Below are 24,051 nucleotides of genomic sequence, written 5' to 3'. Positions count from 1 at the left end.
ATTTGAGATCACCTTTCTAAAACAAACAAACAATAAAAATAAAGGAATCTGGAGTCATATGGCCTATCTGCTGGATGGACCTTTGAATCAACGACCTTAATGAACCTTCAGCTCTGTGGTGCGCAGAGAGAACTGGTCCTTGGCGCGTATTTATATTCTTTATGAATAAAGCCAACAGTCTGGAGCTCCTGAGGGATCGCTGTAATCCGTTTGGAAACGCGTGCTGACCGGCAGGCGGGGAGGAGCTTTAGGACCCAGTAGGTGTGGTGAGTGTGGTCGAATTGGATAGTTTTCTCGTGGAGTAGCAGCTGGACGCATGCGCCATCCTCCACCGTCTCTCCATCCAGAGCGCAGGAGCAAATAGGTTGAACTTGTCCTGTTACCTGCTTAAAGGCGCCGCCGGATGTGTGGAAAGCTCAAGACGCTCACGGGATAGGTGAAGTAAAAGTGTGTATTTCTCTTGGTGGAAAGTTGAAAAAGCGAGAAGGAAGGAGGCAGAAGTGGAAGATTAACGAGGAGAGGAGTCTTGGAATGTAAAGCGGGCAGTCAGACGGCGGATTAGATCCCACTGCGAGGAATCAGAGCGTGTAGCGTTGTTAAAGATGCGGAAACAACAACCGGAGCAACAACCACAACCTGGGCTCTAATCCACTGGGATGTTTACATGCACCGGGAGCAGCATGCGCCGGCTGAGGAGGAGAGTTAAAATGCTCCAACTTGGATCCAAACACCCTCAAGTTTTCTGTCTGCTGGGAGAATCTCCGCGGTGTGAGTCTGCTGATTTTTACAACATTCCTCGGAACTAACGGATATTGGTTTCGCACCTTCACACATCATCATGTCAAAAGTCATTCAGAAGAAGAACCACTGGATCACCAAAGTGAACGAGTGCGCGATCGTCCGGGACGCGTGTGGAGAGCTGAACGTGGAGCTGTGCGGCGGAGCGGAGAACGGAGAGTTTCCCTACATCGGGCAAGTTCGAGAAGATGCTGTGGTTTATCAGGACGGCAAACTGTGCGAGGGGGAGCTGCTGCTGGAGGTCGAGGGGCTGTCCGTGTCTGGATTACCCCTTTATGACATTTACACCGTGATCGAGTGCCGCAAAGGGCCAGTCAGGCTGAAAACTGTGCGTCAAGGTAAGAGAAGCGCGGAGTAAAGTGTGGGGGGAAAGTCACAAGCATGTGTGCAAGTTGACAACACGACAAGCACGGTAACAAAATGGGGATGCGAGTGAACTGGAGCAGAGAAGTGCTGCTGCTGCTCCTCATCTTCCCTTCCACAGCAGCCTGGAGTTTTCACAGGCTTTGACATGCAGCTGCCCTGACAGTCATCCTGCCCTCATTTGTCTGAACGTTCAGACAGGGTCAGACGTGCAGGGTCACAGATCAGGCCACTTATACACTTAAAAACTTAAAGCATGCCCTGGATGCTGCCAGCTTTGCTTCTGCTACATGTGAATTTAACTAAATCCCATTTTTCTGGTGCCTTCCTTTCTGGCTTGTTGCTGCACTTTTCCTGCTCTGTGCCTCTTTCTAGGGCTGCAACTAATGATTAATCTGGTTGTTTACTTTTCCGATTTGCAGTGAAATGTGATCACACTTTTGTACAGGTTGCATATTCAAATGTGCAGCCTGTGGGAGAAGCTGCAGCATTGCTTTGTTTGCACTTTTTTTTTTTTTTGCTCATTTAGCTGCTCCATTCCTTCTAAGTCTTCCTGTAAATGGAGGTTGCACTCATGCAGATGGAGTGGAGCATTGTTTCCGAGGGTGATCAGCAGGGGTTATTTCTGGAAGTGCTCCGTGTGTGTTAGATGAGCTTGACCCATTGCCCACGGTCTGCTGCATCTGCATCTGTCTGTGAGACAGCTAGAGGGACGCAGCTTTAGATTCAAACTTTTTTTCCCCCTTGCCTCAGTCTCCAGTGTATTGTGCATGCTTTTTGACTGTTCATTACTTCGGCCAAATCTGCCCGCCCCTGTGATGCCTCAGTGAATACTGAAAATAAGCAATTTTTTTAAATGAAAATTTTAAGTCAGAGATTTATTTATTTTGTGCATTTTCCTCTCAGATGTCCATTTCCACACGCTCACATTCACTTTCACGCTCACATGTACGCAATATCTGACAAAGCTGGCAGTGCCTCCTCTGGGGAAATCATTAACTGTGTTACATAACTGCAGTTTAGTGTCAGTGTAGCATCTTTGCCTTTGTGCTGTTTGTCCATTCGTGGCTTCACAGTGAATGTTTGACCTCTGAAACTGAAGTCTCGACCCCTGGGACAAGAGCTCAGCACTACTGCAGCTGTGTGTTTGCAGAACAGGCATTTGTTTGACATATAATCAGACCAGGCTTCCACCATGGGACACTTTTCATATCCACAGTTTTCTAATTATTCTTAACCCTTATGGAAACCCTAACTTTTAACAAAAGCTGCACATAGACTGTCCTGGCCTGTTTGCCACCACTTTCTTGCGTGAGTCAGCAGATTCCCCCCGTTTCTAATTAAAGGAGGGGGATATTCTTTGATTATCTGAGCAGCTCACAAGACCTCCTTTGTGCCCGACAGTCTGTCGGGCTCCCATGCAGAACTGTTAGAGGGATAGCCGTCCAAGCCATCCCAGACCAGATGACAGACTGCTGGGACGGATCGGATCTCCCTCCTTTTCTCTCCAAAGAGCTGTGGTTCATATTACACGAGACCGCATCGCCCCAGTACACTAGGTGGAAACATTATCAGCAGGTAGGCAGCTTGGTGTTGTGGTAGACGGCGGTGCCCACAGGTGTGTTGTTCCCACAGAGGAATGCAGCGGGAAAACCACCTGAATGAAGTGTGACAATCTGAAAGTCTGAGGATATAAACAACAAATGTATTATTGATATAGAATAAGTTACTTATATTTTTACCGTCTTGTATTTGACAGCATACAAAAGTGTGCTAAAATAGATGTGGAGTTATATGCTGCTATATTAAGTAGCTTTTTAGAAAGTATCTGTAAGTGGATGTATAGACATTTATTCAAGATGGACATTAGGGATACATTTTGTATCCTTAAAGTAACAAAAAGTAAAAAAAAAAAGTACTATATCATGTTTGTTCATTCAGGTTTTCCTTTCTTGACTCAGAGAAGGAGTTGGCCTTTGAACATCAGCTGTAGCATTTGGATGAAGTGGTTTGTAAAGTACCTGAATTGCCTCTTTTTTTTTTTTTTAGCTGTGTGTTACAGCTAGGGCCTCTGTTATATTTGCACCGGTGCCCCCCCATCACAGATTGACAACCTCTTGCTCATTCAACCCGAATAAACATTAAATGTAAATACGCTCAGTTAATGTGTAACATACTTTGTTTTTTCCGTTCAGCTGGCTGTCAGATGCAATAATATCATCTGTGTTTGTACGAGTTAGGTCAATGATACATAGTTTTATGACACAGCATAATCGTCAGGTTAAAGTACAAGGAAGGAGGATTTTAAGGCGTGTTAGGACTCTGACCCACCTGTGTGGCTTTTCTCTTTTATAATCGACTGAAACCAGCTTAGAGGCGAAACTTTTTATTGTCTTATATCCTGACAGCGTTTTGATGATCATGTGATAACTGTGACATCTCTGTAAAGGGGCAAAGGTTGGACATCAGGTCATATAACATTCCCAGAGTGACAGCAGTGTTATAGTTAACAGTGCATTCCTTTTGAGAATGATATATAGAAAGAAATAGGTTCATTCTTCTTGACAATTGGCTGGATTACTTTTTAAGTGAACCTTAAATGCCTCCAACACCTAAAGGATCTGGGGGTTTGTGGTGATCTGATCATGAGAGTGTTTTGGCCAGATGTCAGTCTGATCTCTGCGACTAATGGCCCTTGGTCCTCTTAGATCTTGCCTTGAACTGAACCCAGCCAGAGGGAATCAGGCCAGTGTGATGAATGCCAGACATTCCTGAGAGGTGGAGGCAGGAGTTCACTGGAACACCCTCATGAAACAAACTACACTTTTAGACTTTAATTTCTCACTTTTGCGTATTTTGTCTGTTTTTTCTCTCCTCTGGTGTCAGTGCTTTCCCTTGTCACCCTATAGGGCAGGGTTATATCACTGAAAAAGTTATCATGATTAAAGTCTTCATATCAGTTGATATCAATAATTACTGAACTGTTTAGTAACCCTTTGAAACAGAGAGGGCAAAAAACAGATAAGGATAGAAAATAATGACTATCGGAAACAACACTTTAACCCATTTATTAAGGTACAGAGGTGATAGTTTTACTGTTAACACAAGGATGAAAAACAGACAAAAATACATAAATAAAAATAAAGAAGGATAAAGTAATTATCTCACGTTGATGCACTTTTGATAAAGAAAGCAAGTAAAACTGGGATATGAATAGCGGGAGACCAGGGTGAAGCCTCCGCACTGCGCTGAGGTTAAGGCTCCACCTCAGCAAAGTCCGTCAGTCCTCGGAGCAGGAAACCATCAGTGTGTTGCTCAGGTGGAGGTGCTGAGAACACAGGGTAGTAGGTGTTTATTGACCATGAAGCACATCTTGTGATTGAAACCGCTGGTATCCACAGGCCGGGCCTCCACCAGGGCAGTCTGTGGGTGCAGACGAAGGTGTCGAGAGGCCAAGTTGGCCACAGTCTAGCATGCCTCGTGACACCGGCTATGAATGGCTGTGCATGAGGCAACGAGGGAGCAAACTTGTAGTTTATTAATGTAGCCGAACTTTCTTTGCATCCTCCTTATGTGCTTTTAATGGCGATTTGCATCAAATGCATCCGAGGAAACTACTAATATCTCTATCGAACAATTTTCTTTTTGCTATTGATTAAGTGTTCTTCACTGGTACATGTTGCTGTCGTTTTATCATCCAGGGCTACTACATCATTCACCTCTTGGAGACATGGTGGTTTAGTGATTAGGGAGGTATCTTTTTAATCAGTCAAATCTTCAGCACAGTTAACATCTGTCCTGCTAAAGTGTCCTTGAGCACAATTGATCTGCAGGATCACTAATAGCTGACCTTAGCAGCAAAGCAAAAAGCAACGCCACCAAACTCCTCCCCATATCCTCATTCTTCTTTGGAAACCTCATTTGTATGTATGCTTCTGTGTGCTGCATGGAAGACAAGAAAAGGCAGTGAGAGCTGTACATTGTTCTCTTCCTTAGAATTAAACCCATATTTTAAATTCACACCGTCCTCAGCTGTTTTGACGAAACCAGAAGGTGAGCACATCTTGCTAAATACTCAAAGGTGCATGTGGTGATGACAAATAAATAGCACATGTGCTGTAAATTGAACGATAACACAGAGCACAACGCAAGCACCAGATACCCATGTTGGTCTTACAACTGGATAACTCCCTGTGAGGCTGAGTAAATGTAATATAATGTGATTTTAAAGACCATTCTAGATATAGCTTTCATATCAACATATTATTCACACCACTGGAGAATAAAATTCATGAGGCTAGATACACACGTGGACAAAATTGTTGGTACCCCTCAGTTAAAGAAGGAAAAACCCACAATTCTCACTGAAATCACTTGAAACTCACAAAAGGAACAATAAATAAAAATTTATTGAAAATTAAATAATCAAAAACAGCCATTACTTTTGAATTGTTGATTAACATAATTATTTAAAAAAACAAACTAATGAAACAGGCCTGGACAAAAATGATGGTACCTCTATAAAAGATTGAAAACTATTTGACCAGAGTGACATGATTAACTCAGGTGTGTCATTTAATTGACATCACAGGTGTTTCCAAACTCATAATCAGTCAGTCTGCCTATTTAAAGGGAGACAAGTAGTCACCCTGCTGTTTGGTGAAAAGGTGTGTACCACACTGAACATGGACAACAGAAAGCGAAGGAGAGAATTGTCCCAGGACATCCGAAAAAAAATTATAGACAAACATCTTAAAGGTAAAGGCTATAAGACCATCTCTAAACAGCTTGAAGTTCCTGTGACAACAGTGGCTCATATTATTCAGAAGTTCAAGACCCACGGGACAGTAGCCAACCTCCCTGGACGTGGCCACAAGAGGAAAATTGATGACAAATTGAAGAGACGGATCGTTGGAATTGTATCCAAAGAGCCCAGAGCAACCTCCAAAGAAATTAAAGGTGAACTCCAAGGCCAAGGTACATCAGTGTCAGATCGCACCATTCGTCGTTGTTTGAGCCAAAGTGGACTTCATGGGAGACGACCAAGGAGGACACCACTGCTGAAAAAAACTCATAAAAAAGCCAGACTGGAATTTGCAAAAATGCATGTTGACAAGCCACAAAGCTTCTGGGAGAATGTCCTTTGGACAGATGAGACCAAACTGGAGCTTTTTGGTAAGGCACATCAACTCTATGTTCATAGACTCAAAAACCAAGCATACGAAGAAAAGAACACTGTCCCTACGGTGAAACATGGAGGAGGCTCAGTAAAGTTTTGGGGCTGCTTTCCTGCATCTGGCACAGGGTGTCTTGAAAGTGTGCAAGGTACGATGAAATCTGAAGACTATCAAGGCATTCTGGAGAGAAATGTGCTGCCTAGTGTCAGAAAGCTTGGTCTCAGTCGCAGGTCATGGGTCTTCCAACAGGACAACGATCCAAAACACACAGCCAAAAACACCCAAGAATGGCTGAGAGAAAAGCGTTGGACTATTCTAAAGTGGCCTTCTATGAGCCCAGATCTGAATCCCATTGAACATATGTGGAAGGAGCTGAAACATGCCATTTGGAGAAGACACCCATCAAACCTGAGACAACTGGAGCTGTTTGCTCATGAGGAGTGGGCCAAAATACCTGTTGACAGCTGCAGAACGCTCATTGACAAATACAGAAATCGTTTAATTGCAGTGATTGCCTCAAAAGGTTGTGCAACAAAATATTAAGTTATGGGTACCATCATTTTTGTCCAGCCCTATTTCATTAGTTTGTTTTTTTAAATAATTATGTTAATCAACAATTCAAAAGTGATGGCTGATTTTGATTATTTAATTTTCAATAAATTTTTATTTATCGTTACTTTTGTGAGTTTCAAGTGATTTCATTGAGAATTGTGGGTTTTTCCTTCTTTAACTGAGGGGTACCAACAATTTTGTCCACGTGTGTAACTGCAGACAAAAACCCTTTTCTGTTTTTGGTGTGTACAGCTTTGACCGAATCAGAGCGCAGATGTTTAGCAAAAAATGAATTTTAGTTTCAGTGCGATGTTGAATTCTGTGTTTTTTGAGCATCTTAAAACTGACTGACTTATGTAAAGGTTGCACTAAGTTGTGTCACTGAAATTGTGTCTGCGGCTTTTGTGCGTAGTTAAGAAGGCTTACACACATCCAGGCTTCGCAGACACAGATCTCTTCTGTGATGGGCTTGTCCTAGAATGTGAGTCCCTTGCATTTTCTTAAGTATGACGACTTTGTCAGTCTTGATTAAATGCGACCGACTGCATGTAAGTATATCCATGAAAGCCTTGTCAAAGGCTTCTGACGAATCCTACAGCTATCGTTCCTCTTTTTCTCTCCGCTTTTCCCTTTTCTTTCCTCAACCACCATCCCCTTATGAGCCCTGTGTTGTAGGCAGCGCTGAGGCCTCTAAGATGTTTTACATGTTCATATGCTCACGCTTTTTCGTGCACAGAACAAGAGTTTAACATTCTAAGGGACTCTGGTGTGCATGTCTTTAAAGGAACTATATAAATAGCTGTGTTTGCTCATGTGTGTGCTGAATGAGTGTATACCTTTGTAAGGTTTATGCACTGGAATTTTACTTTGTCCTTGATGGAGTGACTCCCTTAAATTACTAACAATGGAAGCATACCAGCAAAGGAGCTTTACTGCTGCACACAAGCAGCTTGTGTCATTTAAACTTGAACAAATGGCTGTGTAACTCAAAGACTTTGCCTCAGGTATTGTAACAATGAGGTTAAGATGGGACACAGGCCAGAGAGGTAACAAGAAACAACCATCAGCACTGTGGATGTGATATCCAGCAGGCAGAGTCTTTCATTCTTCCTGCTCCGTGTCCATGTAGCAGTGGTTTGTAGAGCTGGAAAAGCTGTGAATTAACAAAACCTGAAACCAACCAAATCAGTATGAATTTTTATTTACTTAATCTGCTGATCAGCCAATGCCTGTTTTTACAAGAAATTTTGATTACAAGAAATGTCTATTTAAGACAATTTTAGATAAGATAGTCAAAGATAGTCACTTTTTATTTATAGAAGTCTAAGAAGACCAGAGAGTTCTTACATTTGGAACCAGGGCAAAAGCTGTAGGAATCAATTACAAATTGTTGCTTATTAATTTTCTGTAGACCAGACTAATTGATGACTCTCAAAATCAACCAGTGGGTTTAAACGGGGACTGAACAGTGTCTTCGCATAACTTAGCATGATGTGATCACACTTTATAGCAGAACATTATTATGTAATATGCCTGAAAGTCAGATGTTGCTAACATCACAATGCCGTCCAGCTTGTGTAAGATTAACAGTTTTTAAAACCATAAAAACACACATTGGAGCATAAGATAAGGAAGCCCGACCCTACACAGCCATTTATAGTGAAACTGAGCTGAGTTGAACTTTATATGTTCTCGTCTAAGTTAATATTTACTGAGAGTTGTCGTGACTGTGTTTGTCTGGAAACTGGATGGAGACTTGCATTATTTCACTGGTGCAGAAAAACAGGTGTTAGCCCACAGGGAAATGAAAGCACACAGTGTTTTTTTCTTATCAAGGCAATAACTCAGCTGTGTTTCAGAAAGCAGCAGAGTATCTCCAATTGCGTATTTCTCGTGCAAAAAAAATGTGATTACATTTTTGTAATGACCTCAGCTTTAAAGGAATGCTGTGTGCGATAAAGGAGAGTAAATCCATGTCTGTAGGTTCATGAAGAGACCCTCCTCCACTGCAGGACACTTCAACTATCAGTAACAAACCCAGAGAGCCCTCGGGGCGTCTAAAATACAGTATGCTTGTCTCTTGTGTAGTTCACATGCCTTAACAGTTCCATGATTGCCGTGAGTCTCAGGAAAAGTGGTAAATAGGTAGCGTGTTACTGTTCATAGAAGAGCAAAATACTGTACATTGCAGTCACAGTATACAGTCCACGAATTAGTAAATCTCCTATTCTAAATGACAGAAACATGTGGCACTATTTGCCCTTTTGCAAGTGAAAAGTTAAGTTGCTGCAGAAATTTCTGTGCTTAAGATTGCAGCTCTATACAGCTGTGTTCCAGTCAAAACTGGACACCACTGCAAAATGTAAATGATGCACTCCAACAGTAAGCTCATTGTTCTTGTCAGTAGCCTCAACAAGTCTCATGTTTCTATCTGACATTGATGCAATAAAAAGGGAGTCGAAAATGTTAACATTAAGCTACGCATTTCTGCCAATCTTTGAACACAGCTTTCACTTTTAGTGCGGCCTCCCAGCTTTAAGTTTAGTCCTTTGAAGGCCACACCATACCAGACTATCGCATATTTGTCTTTTTTTTTTTAATCTGTGCATATGTATGTTGTTAAGTAAAATGTGTAAGCTCTGGGGTCATAGGTAACATTAGTTTTTGAGTAAAATATTCTTAAAGAAGGTGGGGTCATGTCAATTTTTGCGTTGTTTTCTTTGCGCCAACCTGTGGATCAATGTTTAAAGAAATAGCGTAGCTTCAGTCCTGAAATTTTGTAGACTCCTTGATATGCACATGGTCTTAAAGATAGAATAGAATAATGCAAAGCAGTAATATGATGGTGTACATTTGGTCAGAGTGTTCATGTTTTTTTTCTATTCTGATATTCCACCAATAATAAAGCCGTTGTTGTTCACCGTAAGAGGCTGAACTACTTCATCTAATTGGCACCAAAAAGAGCTTTAAAATTGTATATGGAGTATGAAGTCAATCAGAGGCATACTTCAGAAGAATTTTTTATTTTTTTGTATTGATGGCCAATATTTGAACATGCATTGAGCAGGTATGATAGGTGAAACCACTTGCAAGGCTGTCCCAACTGGAAGTTATTATAATATTGTTACTGGGTTAAAAGAAAAGTCATGGAATTGTTTAAGGAACATGACAAAGAGTGTAATCTGTGCTGTACATAGAGGCCCCATTTCACAGGATTTTAGGACTGGACCCGAATATCCCGAATATCCGAATATTCGTTCGCTACGGCGGTATCCAGATATTAATTTTGGTATCTGATTAACCGGTTGGACGTTACCAGGCGGAACGAATATTCGGCGTTACTGTCTTCCCTCTGCCTTCGGCCCACATCGGCTCATATCGGTTCATCCCGTCGTGTGATCACTTAAACATATACACATATGTCTATGTGATCACCCCCTTCTCGCCCCAGACGAAAATAGGAATATTCGGAGCTCGTCTCTTCCCTTCGCCTTCGGCCCACTTTGGCTCATCCCGCCGTGTTCGGCTCATCTCGGCTCGTCCATTCGTGTTTGTTACCACCACCCGAATGGCCGGGTGGCTGCTGACTCTGACGTCACCCTTCACTTCATTGCATAAACACAAGACAAGATGCCGAAGACGAGCCCAGACGAATGGATCCGAATTTTCGGGCTGTCTCCGCCATGCCACGCCACGCCACGCCACGCCACGCCATGCCACGCCACGCCACTCCACGCCACGCCACGCCACACCAGCCCTACAGGATTTAAGGATCTGCTGCTAGTGTCTCAAAGGGTCAAAGCAGTTTTAGCTGCATATTATTAATATTCAATAGGTGTTTTTATGTTGTAGCTGATTGATGTGTACTTACCAATTTAAATGCCTGCTATCAAACATGCATTATGCGGTCTAAGTCTATTTTGTACATTATGCTTTTTCTACACTAAGCAGGAAACATTGTCACTAACTCACCCAGTGTAACTGTAGACAACCAATCACAACAACTTGGCTGACAAATCTCGTCTTTGCTTGATAGTTTAAATCAGGTAATCCAGGAAAAAAATACATATATACTGGGATGGAGCTTTAAGAGCTTGTCTTCTGTCTGAGTCTGTTTATCTCTGTTGCATTCACATGCAGTGACACTCATGTGTGATCCTGCAACATCAATCAAACACACACATGAGCCTGTTCGCCGCCATAGAGTCTCATATAGTGGACATGAATTGACATTTAAGCTGCGCTCCTCCTAGAGTCACACATCTGGTGGGGATTATGTACCATTACCGGCTCTTTTTTATACACAGGAATCATAGTTGTAGCTTTTGCCCATTTCTTTGGTTTTGTTGTGGTTTTCAGGGACAGTAATTACACCTTCCTCCAGATGCAAATAGTGTGTGAAACGTTCTAATTTTACCGAAGCTCCTCTGTCATCAACCTAATTTTCAGGAGCTGGAGCAGGGCACTACGCACAGTTGAAAATATTTCTATAACCCATGCTCATTTGACTGTTTGGAGCATTACTCTTGTCATTTGAAACTTGGTGTGTTGTTTAGCTGAGGGAGAAAGGTTTGTGGTTGATCCTTAGAGGATTTCTCATGCTGTTGATCTCCCTATCCCTCCCCTCCTCCTAGTCTGTCAATCTCCAGAGATTCAGGTTGCTCATAAGCCCTTGAGAGGCTGACCCGACCCTGCGGGGTTTACCAGTGTATAAAACGCTTTATGCACTATCATCTGATATCCTAACACTAATGTTCACACTGCTGTCTAATCTGGAAGCATGATTCTTAACGTATGGAAACATGAAGATGCTGTCATGCAACTCAGACAGCGTGCAAAAGTTTTTACAGCAGCACAGTGGCCCAGACACAGGCTGGAAGAGCTGGTTTAGTTAATGAGTAAGTGCAGCTTTAGCTTTGCTCTTGTTGTACTTACACAGCAGGGATGGCTGCACCAGTATTGTTAAAATCATAGAAAATATGAAGGCTTACACATAAGGATTTTTTTTTTTTTTTTACAGGACATGTCTTGTTTGATATTTAATGATTTGCAGTTGTAGTGTGCTAATGCTGTAAAAAAAAAAAAAAAAAAAACTTTCTCAGACTTGGAAAGTCCCTCTAGCTTCTGTATCTCTGTCTGGACTGCTGAGAGAGAGGTGGAGGATCCAAACAAAAAGTCCAGATGGTCACTAAGAGACACAGAGATGATATCGGACGCTTTCAACTTCAGTGCACAAATTTTGTCACATTCCAGCATTTCTGGATATTTCAGTGAGCTGTTGTGATATTAAATACTTTTCCTGGAACATCCTTGGAAAACTTCATATCTGCTGAAGTTGTTTGCTGGTAGTTAGAACAGCTGATAAAAACAAGAAAGAAATGTGTAACTGTCCTTATGAATAGCACTTTGTTTTTCATTTGAATGCGAAAACATAAAATACTCGATTTGTCCGGAATGTGGAACGATTCCTCCCACAGTGAAATAAAGCAATTCACGGTGAATGAAGAAGTGGGGCCAAAAAATTCTGTTCATAAACTATGAAATACCGTAAGGTTAAAAAGCTGTAAAATTTGTGAACATACAACCAACATACAACCAAATATCAGTAGGATAATGTTTTTTTTAACCTGATTTGAAATGCAATTTTATGGTCATGCATAAAAGAAGAAATGACTGAAAATACAGATTTTTGGTTTTGGCTTGTTTTGTTTTTTGTTGTTGATTGTTTATTTTTACAGTCAGCCGGTAAATTTATATTTTTTTCTGTGATTTTAGTAGTTGTCTAAAAAAGGGGAAATCTGTAAAACATTTTGCAGCAGCAAAACAGTTCAAAATTATTTACCCATTTTCTGTCCTTTCAAATAAAAAATAGCAAATATTTGTTGTAGTGCCATTTTTTGCTTATTTAAATACACTTAGAATAGTTTCATTTTATGGTCAAACATCGCAAAAGAATAAATTGTCATTTTGTATACAGATCTTTAGTGTGGACTTTACAATCATGGTCTGTTTTTTGGGGGCTGACATGTAAATCAATACTTTTTTCTATGATTATACTAATTAAGAATTCAACACAAAAGAGAGAATCTGCAAAATAACAGTAAAAGGCTGTTTTTCTGAGTGTAGCTTTAGTGACGTTATGTGAGATGTCAGCTGTCGAAGTCCATTAGTTTCATTTATTCTCTGCTGAACTGCTCCATATTGATGAGTACAATTTGAGTGACACTGATACTGATGATAATTTGAAGTTTTCTTTACACATAGGACTTACACTGATTGATTGTACCATTTGTATGTTTGAAAAAAATATGTCTAATCACTGTTTTTAGTCTCAGTGTTGCATCAATATCTGTCTTGAGTTTACAGAGATGTGAACTCAAAGGAAAGGTTCATCTTCTCTTCGTTCCACCTAAACCCAACCGTACACACAGGGACTAGAGTCAGTAAGCAGAGCCAGCTTTGATCTTTGAGGTTTAGAGGAGTCCGCCTGTTAGTTTTCCCATGATCTCGTTCCCTGAGTTTTTACCCTGCCAGAGGTGAAATTGTGAAATCCCAGCAGAAGACTGACAACTTTGAACAGGTGGAGAAGAAGGTTCAAACACCTTCAGCAGCTCTCTGCGCCTGTGTAGATCCCAGCGTCCACATTATCTCCTCCATTCCCGGTCGTATATCTGCGGCTGGTGGCAGGGAGATGGACGCCTTATCTAAATCAAAGCCGCTTTGCAGGAACTGGCTTCCTCCATCTGATATTCTCATTACTGTCAAGATGTTTTGGAGTCTGTTCCGGTTGTGGTGGTCTGAGTTAGTCGCAGTAGGGGAGGGAAGAAGGCCACAACAGTAACGGTGATTAGTGCTGCGAAGGAAACCTCTCTGCTGTTTACAACACCAAAACTAACCAGCACAATTATAACGATACAAAATGTGCTGCTGCAGTTGTTAAACTATTGACAGAGCTTTAATGTGTTAAAACATCAACAGAAGCTCCGTGTGCTTTGCAACTTCACACTGTGTGATTGATGTTGCATGTAAACAGTTGTGTGTGCAGCTGGAAGTCATCTGCATAAAACCCATAAGACATTTCTCGGTTAACTGCCACAACAGGCTGATCAATCCAGTTGTCTTCAAGTCTTCAACACTTATAAAAATGTTCGGCGTTTGTCTGCTAAACACTGAGGTTTTTGTATTATACAGTCACATTGTTAGTTTTACAGTAAATGTTGACATATCAGCAAATTTGGTATTTCAGTAAAATACATGGACTCAATTCTGTGCTATAGTTTCAGAGTTGGTAATAGTGATGTCCCAGGTTTGATTCAGTTATTCAGTTATTGAACTGCCATATGAAACCACAATTAGATAGATAGATAGATAGATATAGATAGACGGATGCTTTATTAATTAATTGTACAGTACAGGTGGTTTTAATGCTGTGGATGATGCATGTAAATTGAATATGCATGTATATATATTTCAGATTTATCCAAATTTAGTCGTTTCATGTTGGCTTGGTAACATTAACTTTTTGCTAGAAAAGAGGGTTAATAATTTCAGGCCAACAGCAGAGCTACAACTTCCTCAGTAATAATAATAATAATAGTCTTTATTTATAGATTTTTTTCAAATCCAGGATACAATGATTGATGATTCATAAGGCAGCAAAATAAAAGTCATATAATTTTCAGAGTGCAGGAACATAAAAGCACAACAAGGTGTACAAAACCATAACAGAGTAAAGAGGTAAGATCATTATTAAATGAAATAAAAAGACAAATAAATGGAAATAAAATCATGGAAAGGCCTGTAATGATCTCTCATTTCTTTGGGCAGTCCGTTCAGAACCTCTAACAGAAATCACTTAGTGCCTTTTCGTTTTAAACCAGGATCCAGGAGCAAATTTAAGGCCTCTAACTAGCTAAGAACAATGAAAGGGTGATCAAAGTGGCACCAAATACATCTTTTGGTTACTGAAAACACTTGTTTGGCACCCAGTTTTTTGGTTTTCCTGGATTACCTTCCAGGAAACCTTCCAAACTAAAAAGGCCAAAAATGAATAATTCATGTCGTCACTTTTTCATCCAGACACCATCCGCACAACAACTTTCACGTTATAGACGCAAACACAATGCAACAGTCCTTTTCTCGGTAGTTTGTAGCTTTTGTCGAACTCATAATCGATGTATATTTTCAAACACATTTGCAAACACAAAGTTGTGAAAACTTTGGGGCTTTACAATAATCACATCACAGATGCTGGAGCCAAGCTGGTTGCTCCGATAATTGAACTGAGGATCTTCGAGTGTGTTCTGATTCAGAAAACTCTATAATGAGGTGTGAGGCTTCGAGTGCCTTAAAAGTGATCGGTAAAATCTTAAAATTTATCCTAGACCATACTGGGAGCCCGGTTGCACAGTGGAGTAGTGTTTAGCACTTTTGCCTTGCAGCAAGAAGATCCCCGGTTCAAGTCCAGCCTGGGCCTGGGATCTTTCTGCATGGAGTTTGCGTGTTCTCCTTGTGCATGCGTGGGTTTTCTCCGGGTACTCCGGCTTCCTCCCACAGTCCAAAAATATGCTGAGGTTAATTGATTACTCTAAATTGTCCGTAGATGTGAGTGTGATTGTATGTCTGTATATGTAGCCCTACGACAGACTGGCGACCTGTCCAGGGTGTCCCCTGCCTTCGCCCGAGTCAGCTGGGATGGGCTCCAGCACCCCCCGCGACCCTAGCAAGGATAAAGCGGTGTCTAGAAAATGGATGGATACTGGGAGCCTGTGGAGCAAGGCTAAAATAGGGTTGATGTGCTCATGTTTCTTTGTTTTTGTTTAAAGAGCCATGTAGAATTTCTTCATTTGTATTTCCTCAGTATCCGCACAGTTCTGCTGTACAAAAGTCCTGTCTGACATTATGGTCATGACTACCATGAACATATCACATGAGCCTTCCTATAAACCAGTGTTTTCCTTCAGCCCACTTTCATGTGCAAATCTAGCACTCGCCTCCACCTATCAAATCCCTCGCTGTTACTTTAAGCCTCGGCTCTGAAGCCCTGTATGTCTAAAGTAAATTTAGACTAAAGTGAGAAAATGATGGAATCATTTTTCTTGTGCGTTTGGTGTCAGCTAAACACACTTTGAACACTTAACTTGTGCAACTCGCTCTCCATCTTATCTCATGTTGTGCTGCTGCTGTAAACTTGGCCTGAAACTCACTCAAATCACATTAAACTCTCTGAAGGAAAACAATATTTTACTCCTTTATGCTTATCTCAATATAGAGCTTCAGTGTGAGGTTATATATGGTAGCCGAGTGTGTCTAGTCGGTAAACCGTCACTGCAAATGTCAGAATATGTTCAGATAACTGTTTTTGAAAATAAACAGCAGTGGAATATTTTTAAAACACAGAGCAGGAAACATTATAAGACGATTAAAGGTGTCTGTGCTGTTGCTCAAAGTTAAAATAGATATACATGGACACCATCTGGGACTGTTTGCATGCTTGTGTCAGTCCAGGGGAGGGGGTGACCTTCAGCTGCAGCTGTTCATCAGAAAAGTTGGCAGCATCTGGCTGTGTTAGGGCTGAGATGTGGGGTGGTGGTGCACAAAGAAGAGAAATACTTTGTTCTGAGCAGGTTACCTAGAGGACACGAGTCATTTTTTCCTCTTAGTAAACAGGGATTTATTGAGTGGAAGAGAGAAAAAGACTAGAAGATAAGTGAAAGAATAATGACATTTGCTAATACAGAGAACATTTAGTCAGCATGTCCTGAACTTATCATCACCTGCAGATGCATTGACCCTCCATTTTGGCTTGTTTGGTAACTATGTGTTTTTGGTGGAATGCCTCTTTGCAGCCAAATAGTTCCTGTCACAGGTTTGGCACATCAGCGATCTTGCAAACACGTTTTCAGTCTGAAAGAGGGTTTCCTTGTTTGGCGCTTCAGGATGATAATATCTAAATACTCTTAACCACTTTTAACAAGTTTGTCCACCCAAATACAATGAAATAAGATGTAGCCATAGAGCTTCATTTTATCTGATGTCGAAGTGAGATTTTGCTCTCTCTTTTTTATAAAGTAGCAACTTAAAAAAATGTTTTATTATAGGTTGATCTGTTCATTTGCAATGTTAAAAACTGTGACAAATCTCAATCACACATCTTCAGAGACCGAGGTGACGCTAAATGTCTGGTTTTTGTTGATTCGTAATTTAGTAAATACACAAAAATGAAGCAGAAAATAGCGATTGTTTAGCATTTTCTTTGCTTGTCCAAGCTTCTAATCATAATATCCACTGTCTGACATTTTCTTATGAACGCATTACTGCTCTCCAGAGTTGTGTATTTGCTTTTAGTGTATTAAAATTTCCTGTACGAAATTTTTAAAATGACATTACTTGCATAGATTGGTAAATAGCTGTCAGCAGTGAAAGTTGTAAGAAGACATAATTTACTGCTGACTGTGCAGTGTCACAGCTGTAATCTATCCATTTAAACATAACTAAATTAATACAAGGTTGCATTACATGAACTAGAGACAAGTTATTATCTTATCATGCAAACTAACTGTCAGATAGGGATAATTGAACTAATTGGCAAAACTAACTTTACGCTGTGATGTATTTCAGAATATGGTTAATGTTTGAGGTGGTGTCATACTTACTCAAACATGCTGTTTGATGATGTAAACTTGTAAATTACATTTCCTCGTAAAAGCACAACATTTGTTACATCAAAATACAGCTGCTTAAATAGAAATGTTAGTATCCTTTGCACATCTCAAGTTGTTCACACCATGTCCGGTGTAATTTTGCACATTTCTGCCCACTATAAATATTTCAGTTTCTTTTTATGACTTATAATCCCTTGAATTTGCTACACTTGTGGTTTATTTGACTTGTAACATCTGCTGTCTATTGGCTTCCAACGCTTGCTTTTAAAAAATCTTTTCGTCCTTTATAAAAAAAAGTTTCACATCCCCATCAAAACCTCACATCAAATTACCTCATATGTAGAACCTGCCTGACAATGAACCTGAATCTGATTCTGAAAACAAACTAAACACAAGTACTCAGATTACAAAGATTGTTGACCCTAATAGCCACATTTGATTAAACTAAACTATTAACTATACAATATCAAAGTCATATTTCAATTTACCAAGGTTTTGAGGTGTCATATGTCATTTGACAAGTTTGTTCTGGCAGATGTTTCCTTGCAGCCAATCCCTCAGGAGCAAAAACATTTATTAGGGTCTAATGGTACAACCGGATTTAGTGAGTCACTAGTTTGAAACTAGCAAGTTGCTACTAAGCTCTTTATAGGATGGATTCACCAATTGCCATTATGGGTGTAATGACTCTGTGAAAGTTTAAAAATGATGGAAAAGCTGCGTGATGTACAGCTTCTAGCCGTCTTTATGCATCATTTTTCTAGTTCTCTTATTCTACACTCCGCCTGTTAGAAGGATATTAGGTTTTAAATATTATAGGAGTATGAAAGATGCAGGAGTTGAAAATTAGCCTCTCAGTCACTAATATGCGATGGAGAACCGCTATTTCTGAATTACTAAAATGGCCACTTATAAATAGTTGTGTGAGCGTGTCTGTGTTTGTGTTTGCAGTTTTTAATAATGTGTGTGTAAGATGACATTAGATAGTTAGTCAGAAGCTCAGGCTGAAGAAAAACGCTGTCACTCTTACCAGACGTGACATAATGTAGCATATTTAGTTGCCGTGCTGCTTTGCTCTCCATCTAAAGGAACCAAGTGCAATATTAACATCTAAACACACTGGGCTTCTAAATCTGCTAAAGTTAATCAATCATGTGAATTTAAAAATGTCTTATTTTATCCTTAGTATTTTCTTAGGCATCAAATGTGTGTCATTTGAATACTGCGGCTCATTGTTGTGTGTTTGTCGTGTGACTGAGCATCGGAGTGTTCGTATTCGAGACACCAAAGGAAGTTGTGCTTCATAGTTAGCACAGCCTCTTCAAAAGATATAAGCTCTCAGTGTCAAGAAACAGTGTCACTTAAATTCACTTGTTTCTATTTTCGTCATTATTTTTATTATATTTCTATTTTGGTTTAATTGTAGTCGAGCTTGTTAGTCTGGAAAATAACGTTTTCACTTACGTTAAACTATCAGTATTTTATGCAGCGGAGAATGAAGAGTTTGTATAATTCTTCTGGTAAAAATAGAAGCAGTTGGCCGTGCTGCTGGCTCTGATCTCAGTGATAAAAGCTCCATCTCAGTTTATAGTTCTAAGACAAATGAACCCTGAGCTTCCTCAGATGAAGTCGTCCCCAAACAGCAGCAGCAGAAATAGGATAATCTGAGCAGTTCTGAAGGAGCTGGTTATTTGATTTAACCAATACAACCTTTACCAGGTAAATGGGAGATGTCTGAGAATAAAATATACTTTAAAAAACATCTAATGGCATCAATAGTGGAAGACATTGACTTTGTTTTCATGGATAAATAATTTAAATGAATAGACCACACTATTAATCGAATTATTGATTAATGTTATTGACACATTACTACTAAAATATTGATAAATCACATGTTTGTACATATTTATAGAGACATATTGTTTATACATAGATTATATTCATTAAAAAACATCCTTATCTGGGTTTACAACTAAATCATTGTCTCCAATAAACAATGCTACAGTTGTTTGTTTACTGCTTATGCTTTAAATGCTGCACAGGTGGACTTCCTGCATTGGAGGAGTTATAACCTGTATTATCTAACATACATTTGCTGCTCACTCAGTGTGTGATTTACTGCCGTGTATAGTATTGTGTTCTGTAGCTTTGCTTTTCTTGTATGATTAATGTCACTGTATCACTCTACACATGTTTTTATTGTAGTGCCCATTCACTGCAGATAAAATTAGCTCTAAGCTCACTCGGGGACAATAAATGAAATGGCAACGTTTGTGCTTAATATTGTACCTGCTCTTTACAAATTATAAAAATAAATGAAATATGACAGGTTTGAGCAATACCATGATTGACATCCTGTATTCTTAAGTGCGAATGAAGAAAATTTTCTCCATTAGCTGATTAACCCTCTGAGTTTCTGCACTTCTGTTGAAACAGCACAACCCTGGCTAGAAGTAGAGAGAACACAAAAATGTCTTTTGTGTAGTATGACATAGATATAGTACCATAAATCAGAAAAAGAAGTTGAATTTCTCAGATTTTTTTGTGTTACAAAAATTGAAAAAAAACAAAAAACAAAACTGGAATCAGCATATACGACAACATACAATGTTGCCAATACGAGAAACTAGAAAAACACTCATTGCCGACGGCTGAAATATTGTGGATCCAGACGATAAGCTGCATGACTGCCAAGTTCTGATCAACTGGTCCTTGTGTCATTTATGACTTTCCCTGAAAATTTGATCCAAGTCCAATAATCCATTTTTGAGTAATGTTGCTAACAGACAGACAGACAGACAAACGCCAACTGTCACACAACTCCGCCTCCTTTGCAGAGTAAAAATGGTGCTTGTGCATACTATGCATTTTTTACTACTTAGATTTGTTTTAATACTTGTGTCTTCTCTGCTCTGCATACAGGGCTGCAGCTTAGTTGAGCCGAACTGTCCCTGAATCCCGACACATGACTTTTGGTTGCAGTGAATCACTAAAGATTCATGGTGAAGACATTAGAATTTTTGTTTTTTCCAAACTTATTTTTGACAAAATGTCACAAATTTTTAGCATAGTTTTGAATCTTTTCCCCAACACAGCAATGCATTACAGCTGCATTGTCGAAAAGTGGAAAATATGATCGTTCTGTGAGATTTCATAGTTTCTAGTTCTGATAAAAAGCATCTGGTGATTTCATGATTACACAAAGATAACTTCAAACTTTCAAACCCACGGACAGTTTTGTTGGTTGAGAGGGTTAATCACTTGATCTATAAGAAATAGTAGAAACTCTAAAAGTGATGTCTTAAGATTTCGCAAACCCACTGTCTATGAACAAAAATAGAAAAGGTTGTATTTAATGTTATCAACTTGCAACTTGAAGCAGGAAATTTTTAAACAAACTTCTCAGTATGTTCATTTTAAAGTAGTACCGTGCATGTAAGACATGACTGTGAATGACTGTTGCATGATTTCAGCAGGAAAAGCTGTTAAAAAGGCGCAAGGTCTTATACGTTTGACTACAATTAATACACATCCTCCCATGTGTTAGACCTTGAACTCATCCCTGACTTAAATATGCCTGGGTAAGCACTGGAAATTTTCCAGTCCCATTGTCATAGCCTCTCCAGCTCTGGTGGATTTCTTGTCATTAGTATGAAGGATGTGGGAAGGAAGGAATTACTAATCAGGTTTTAGCATTCATGAGACAATAGCGTTGAATGCAGCAATGATACCAGAGAAGGAGTTGAAAGAAGGCGACGAAACACAAAATACAAGGCTCCATGTGAAATCTACAAATGGCTGATGGTTTATTTTGTGCCATTAAATGCCTTAATAAATATTCCTAGTAATATCTGTTCTTGATATATGGTCACCAGTTTTGGGTGTCAGCAGGCTCTCATTACCAGAGAGCTGAAAAGGACGAGGACTTGACACTTTATGTCACATCAAACACAATGAATCGGTGCCTCATTAAAGAACTCACAGCAGCCACAATTAAACACTACAGAGGCAGACCTGCTTTGAGTAGGAAGCAGCACTCAATCTCATTTTAGTGATCGCAATGTGGTAATGTATTAATTCTGTTATCATTTCTCATCTGGAGAACTGCTCATTTTATTGTGTTTATTTTTAAACTGTAAACACGTTTTGACGAACTTCTTGCTCATCAGTCGACATCAGTAGTTTCTAGCTGCTCAGAAGCTTTGATCAGAATACGTTTGATGCAACCATTTGGTCTCCTTGTCACACTCTTCTCCTTCTGTTTTCTTTCTTTGAGCTTTGAAGCACAGCTGCTGCAGCTAATGACGTTACTGATTACTTTTTTATTGTTCGGTGAATTGTTTGGTGTGAGAAATGTCTGGGGAGAAAAAGGAAGTCTGTCCAACACTATAAGAGGGCAAGCGGATGTCAAATATCTCGTTTACTGAGCAAAAGTCACAAACTAAAAACACATCAGTTTTCTATCATAGAAGATTTAGTGTGTTCATGTAGTGTTTGCTCTGGATCAAAAGAAGAAAACAAACACTTTTCTTTTTATTCTGGTTTGATTTGTGTTCATGTTGACTTTTTGTTTCTTTTACAAAGATAAAGCTTTAAAGATGAAGTCAGAGGGACTGACAGTTAACTCATTTATTGGACAGTTTTGGTGATTTCATCCTCCGTCATCAGTGCATCATCTGGGGAAACTTCTGTTACAGTCCTGTACGCTCAGTTCTCAGGGCCTCTGGGCCTTTGTTTGGGCTCACCAAAAACAAAAACAAGCAACAGTTTGCAGCAATCTCTTGAAATTATGACAACTTCTAATGAAATCACATTCAACTAACAAACTATATTAAGTTTTGGGAAGTAAGGGAATTAGCCCTTCCTCTGCAATCAAACGCATTGTTAATTACCACTTGATTCGTAGCATAAATGTTAGTTCTTAAGTTGATTACTTATGAAATTCTGTTGTTTAATTAATATTTCCACTTTATTTGAAAAGACTTGTGTTGTTTGCTAAAGTACCACAAATATGAAAACAAGTTTTTAGGCAAATTTAAAAAGTTAAGTAAAGGAAGGAAAACTATATTATCTGCAGAAATTTAATCCAATTAACAGCATAATTATGTCAACACAACCCATCAAAAATAATGTTTGCATTATGAAGCCAAATCTGAAGATGTATTAAGTTTTAGCACTTTTAGACATACAGCTGCTATCATAGCCTCAAGGCTTATGTTTACATTTGATAGTCAAAGCTAATTGAACAAGACTGGACTAATTACCAGACAGCGGAGTCAAAGCTCAGTGTTATTTTTTAAAATTATTTTCAGCATTTTATATTTCCCTGTCATTTCTTATGCATGTCATTTTTCTGTAGAGAATAAATGAGTGATTTATTAATATTCAGTAAATGTGTTTGTTTCTTGCTCATTCTGTTCTGTATAGAGCCGCATAGACTGACAGATGGAGCAAAATGCTTTAAAGGAGGGAGGATGGTAGTGGGACTGTGCGCTGTCAGGTGTGATTGTGTAGAGTATCAAATAGTTTACACTTCCTCTTGGCAGAGTTTTTCTCAAGGCTCCAGGGAAGTCGGAACCGGCTCTGAGCACATTAGGCTGCGCTTTAATGTACAATATTCTCTGACTAATTGCCTATTTAAATGACTTGAATAAATGTATACACCCAGGCAGAGTAGTTGCACAAAGTCCTATATAACTGTATTGTAGTGATTTTTAACTTCACAAAGACGAGGGGTGCTGAGTCAGCATATTAGAAGTTTGAAGGATTCAGTGGTGCTGTTGAACCGTGTTGCAATATACTAAGAGGTGTTTTTAATATTTTGTGTCCCCATTAGTAGAAGTCAGTGGAGACTAAATGTTGGAGAGACTTCTACAATGCACTTAAAAAAAACCTGCAAGTTTCAAAATCTGATAATATCGCTGAACAAAATAAAACATTGTAAACTAAAAAAAAAAAGCATTATTTATTGCAGGGTTCTTGTATTAGACGGAATTGCTTTCCTTCCTGGTTAGTGACTGCTTCAACTGCATATGTACTAGTATCTGGTAATTAAATCGTGTTGTTGGCAGCTTTTTTTAGGGCCCGATCGATTTATCGGCCGGCCGATTATAGCCCTTTTCAAAATAATCCTCATCGGCAGGAGTTTTTCCGGTTAAACGCCGATATATTCTTAATTTTTCATAAAACAGTAAATGCTGTTACATGTCAGAGTCGCGCAGAATGATGTTCTTGTGCCGTTTGTCCAGTACATGGAGCTCTGACTCCATTCAATCCTCAGTAGCATACAGGAGCAAGGTACAGCCAAGCAACATTACAGGAGTGGGCTGAGCCAACAGGTAAGTTTATATCGACGTTAACAGTGACTCAACATGTCTCTCATTTCGGTTTAACTCTCTTTCCCATGTGCAATAACGAGTGCTTCATTGCGTTGGTCATGCTTCTCATTTACGTTGCATTGCTAAAGTTGTGCTAATCTCGCTTAAGTTACTTTG

At 39.6% G+C, this 24,051-nt stretch overlaps 1 protein-coding gene across 1 annotated transcript in view; it reads left to right on the top strand.

Moving 5' to 3' along the window:
* The first annotated feature begins 379 nt into the window (after positions 1–379).
* Positions 380–24,051, top strand: part of LOC110956441 (membrane-associated guanylate kinase, WW and PDZ domain-containing protein 1-like) — a 102,061-nt gene continuing 78,389 nt past the window's right edge. The window contains 1 exon segment of the mRNA XM_051950056.1: positions 380–1,136. Within this exon segment, the coding sequence (XP_051806016.1) occupies positions 839–1,136 (298 nt within the window). The 5' untranslated portion in view covers positions 380–838.

This window comes from Acanthochromis polyacanthus, chromosome 6 (assembly GCF_021347895.1).
Source record: "Acanthochromis polyacanthus isolate Apoly-LR-REF ecotype Palm Island chromosome 6, KAUST_Apoly_ChrSc, whole genome shotgun sequence".
NCBI classification, from domain to species: domain Eukaryota; kingdom Metazoa; phylum Chordata; class Actinopteri; family Pomacentridae; genus Acanthochromis; species Acanthochromis polyacanthus.
This window is presented reverse-complemented; position numbering and strand designations above follow the sequence as displayed.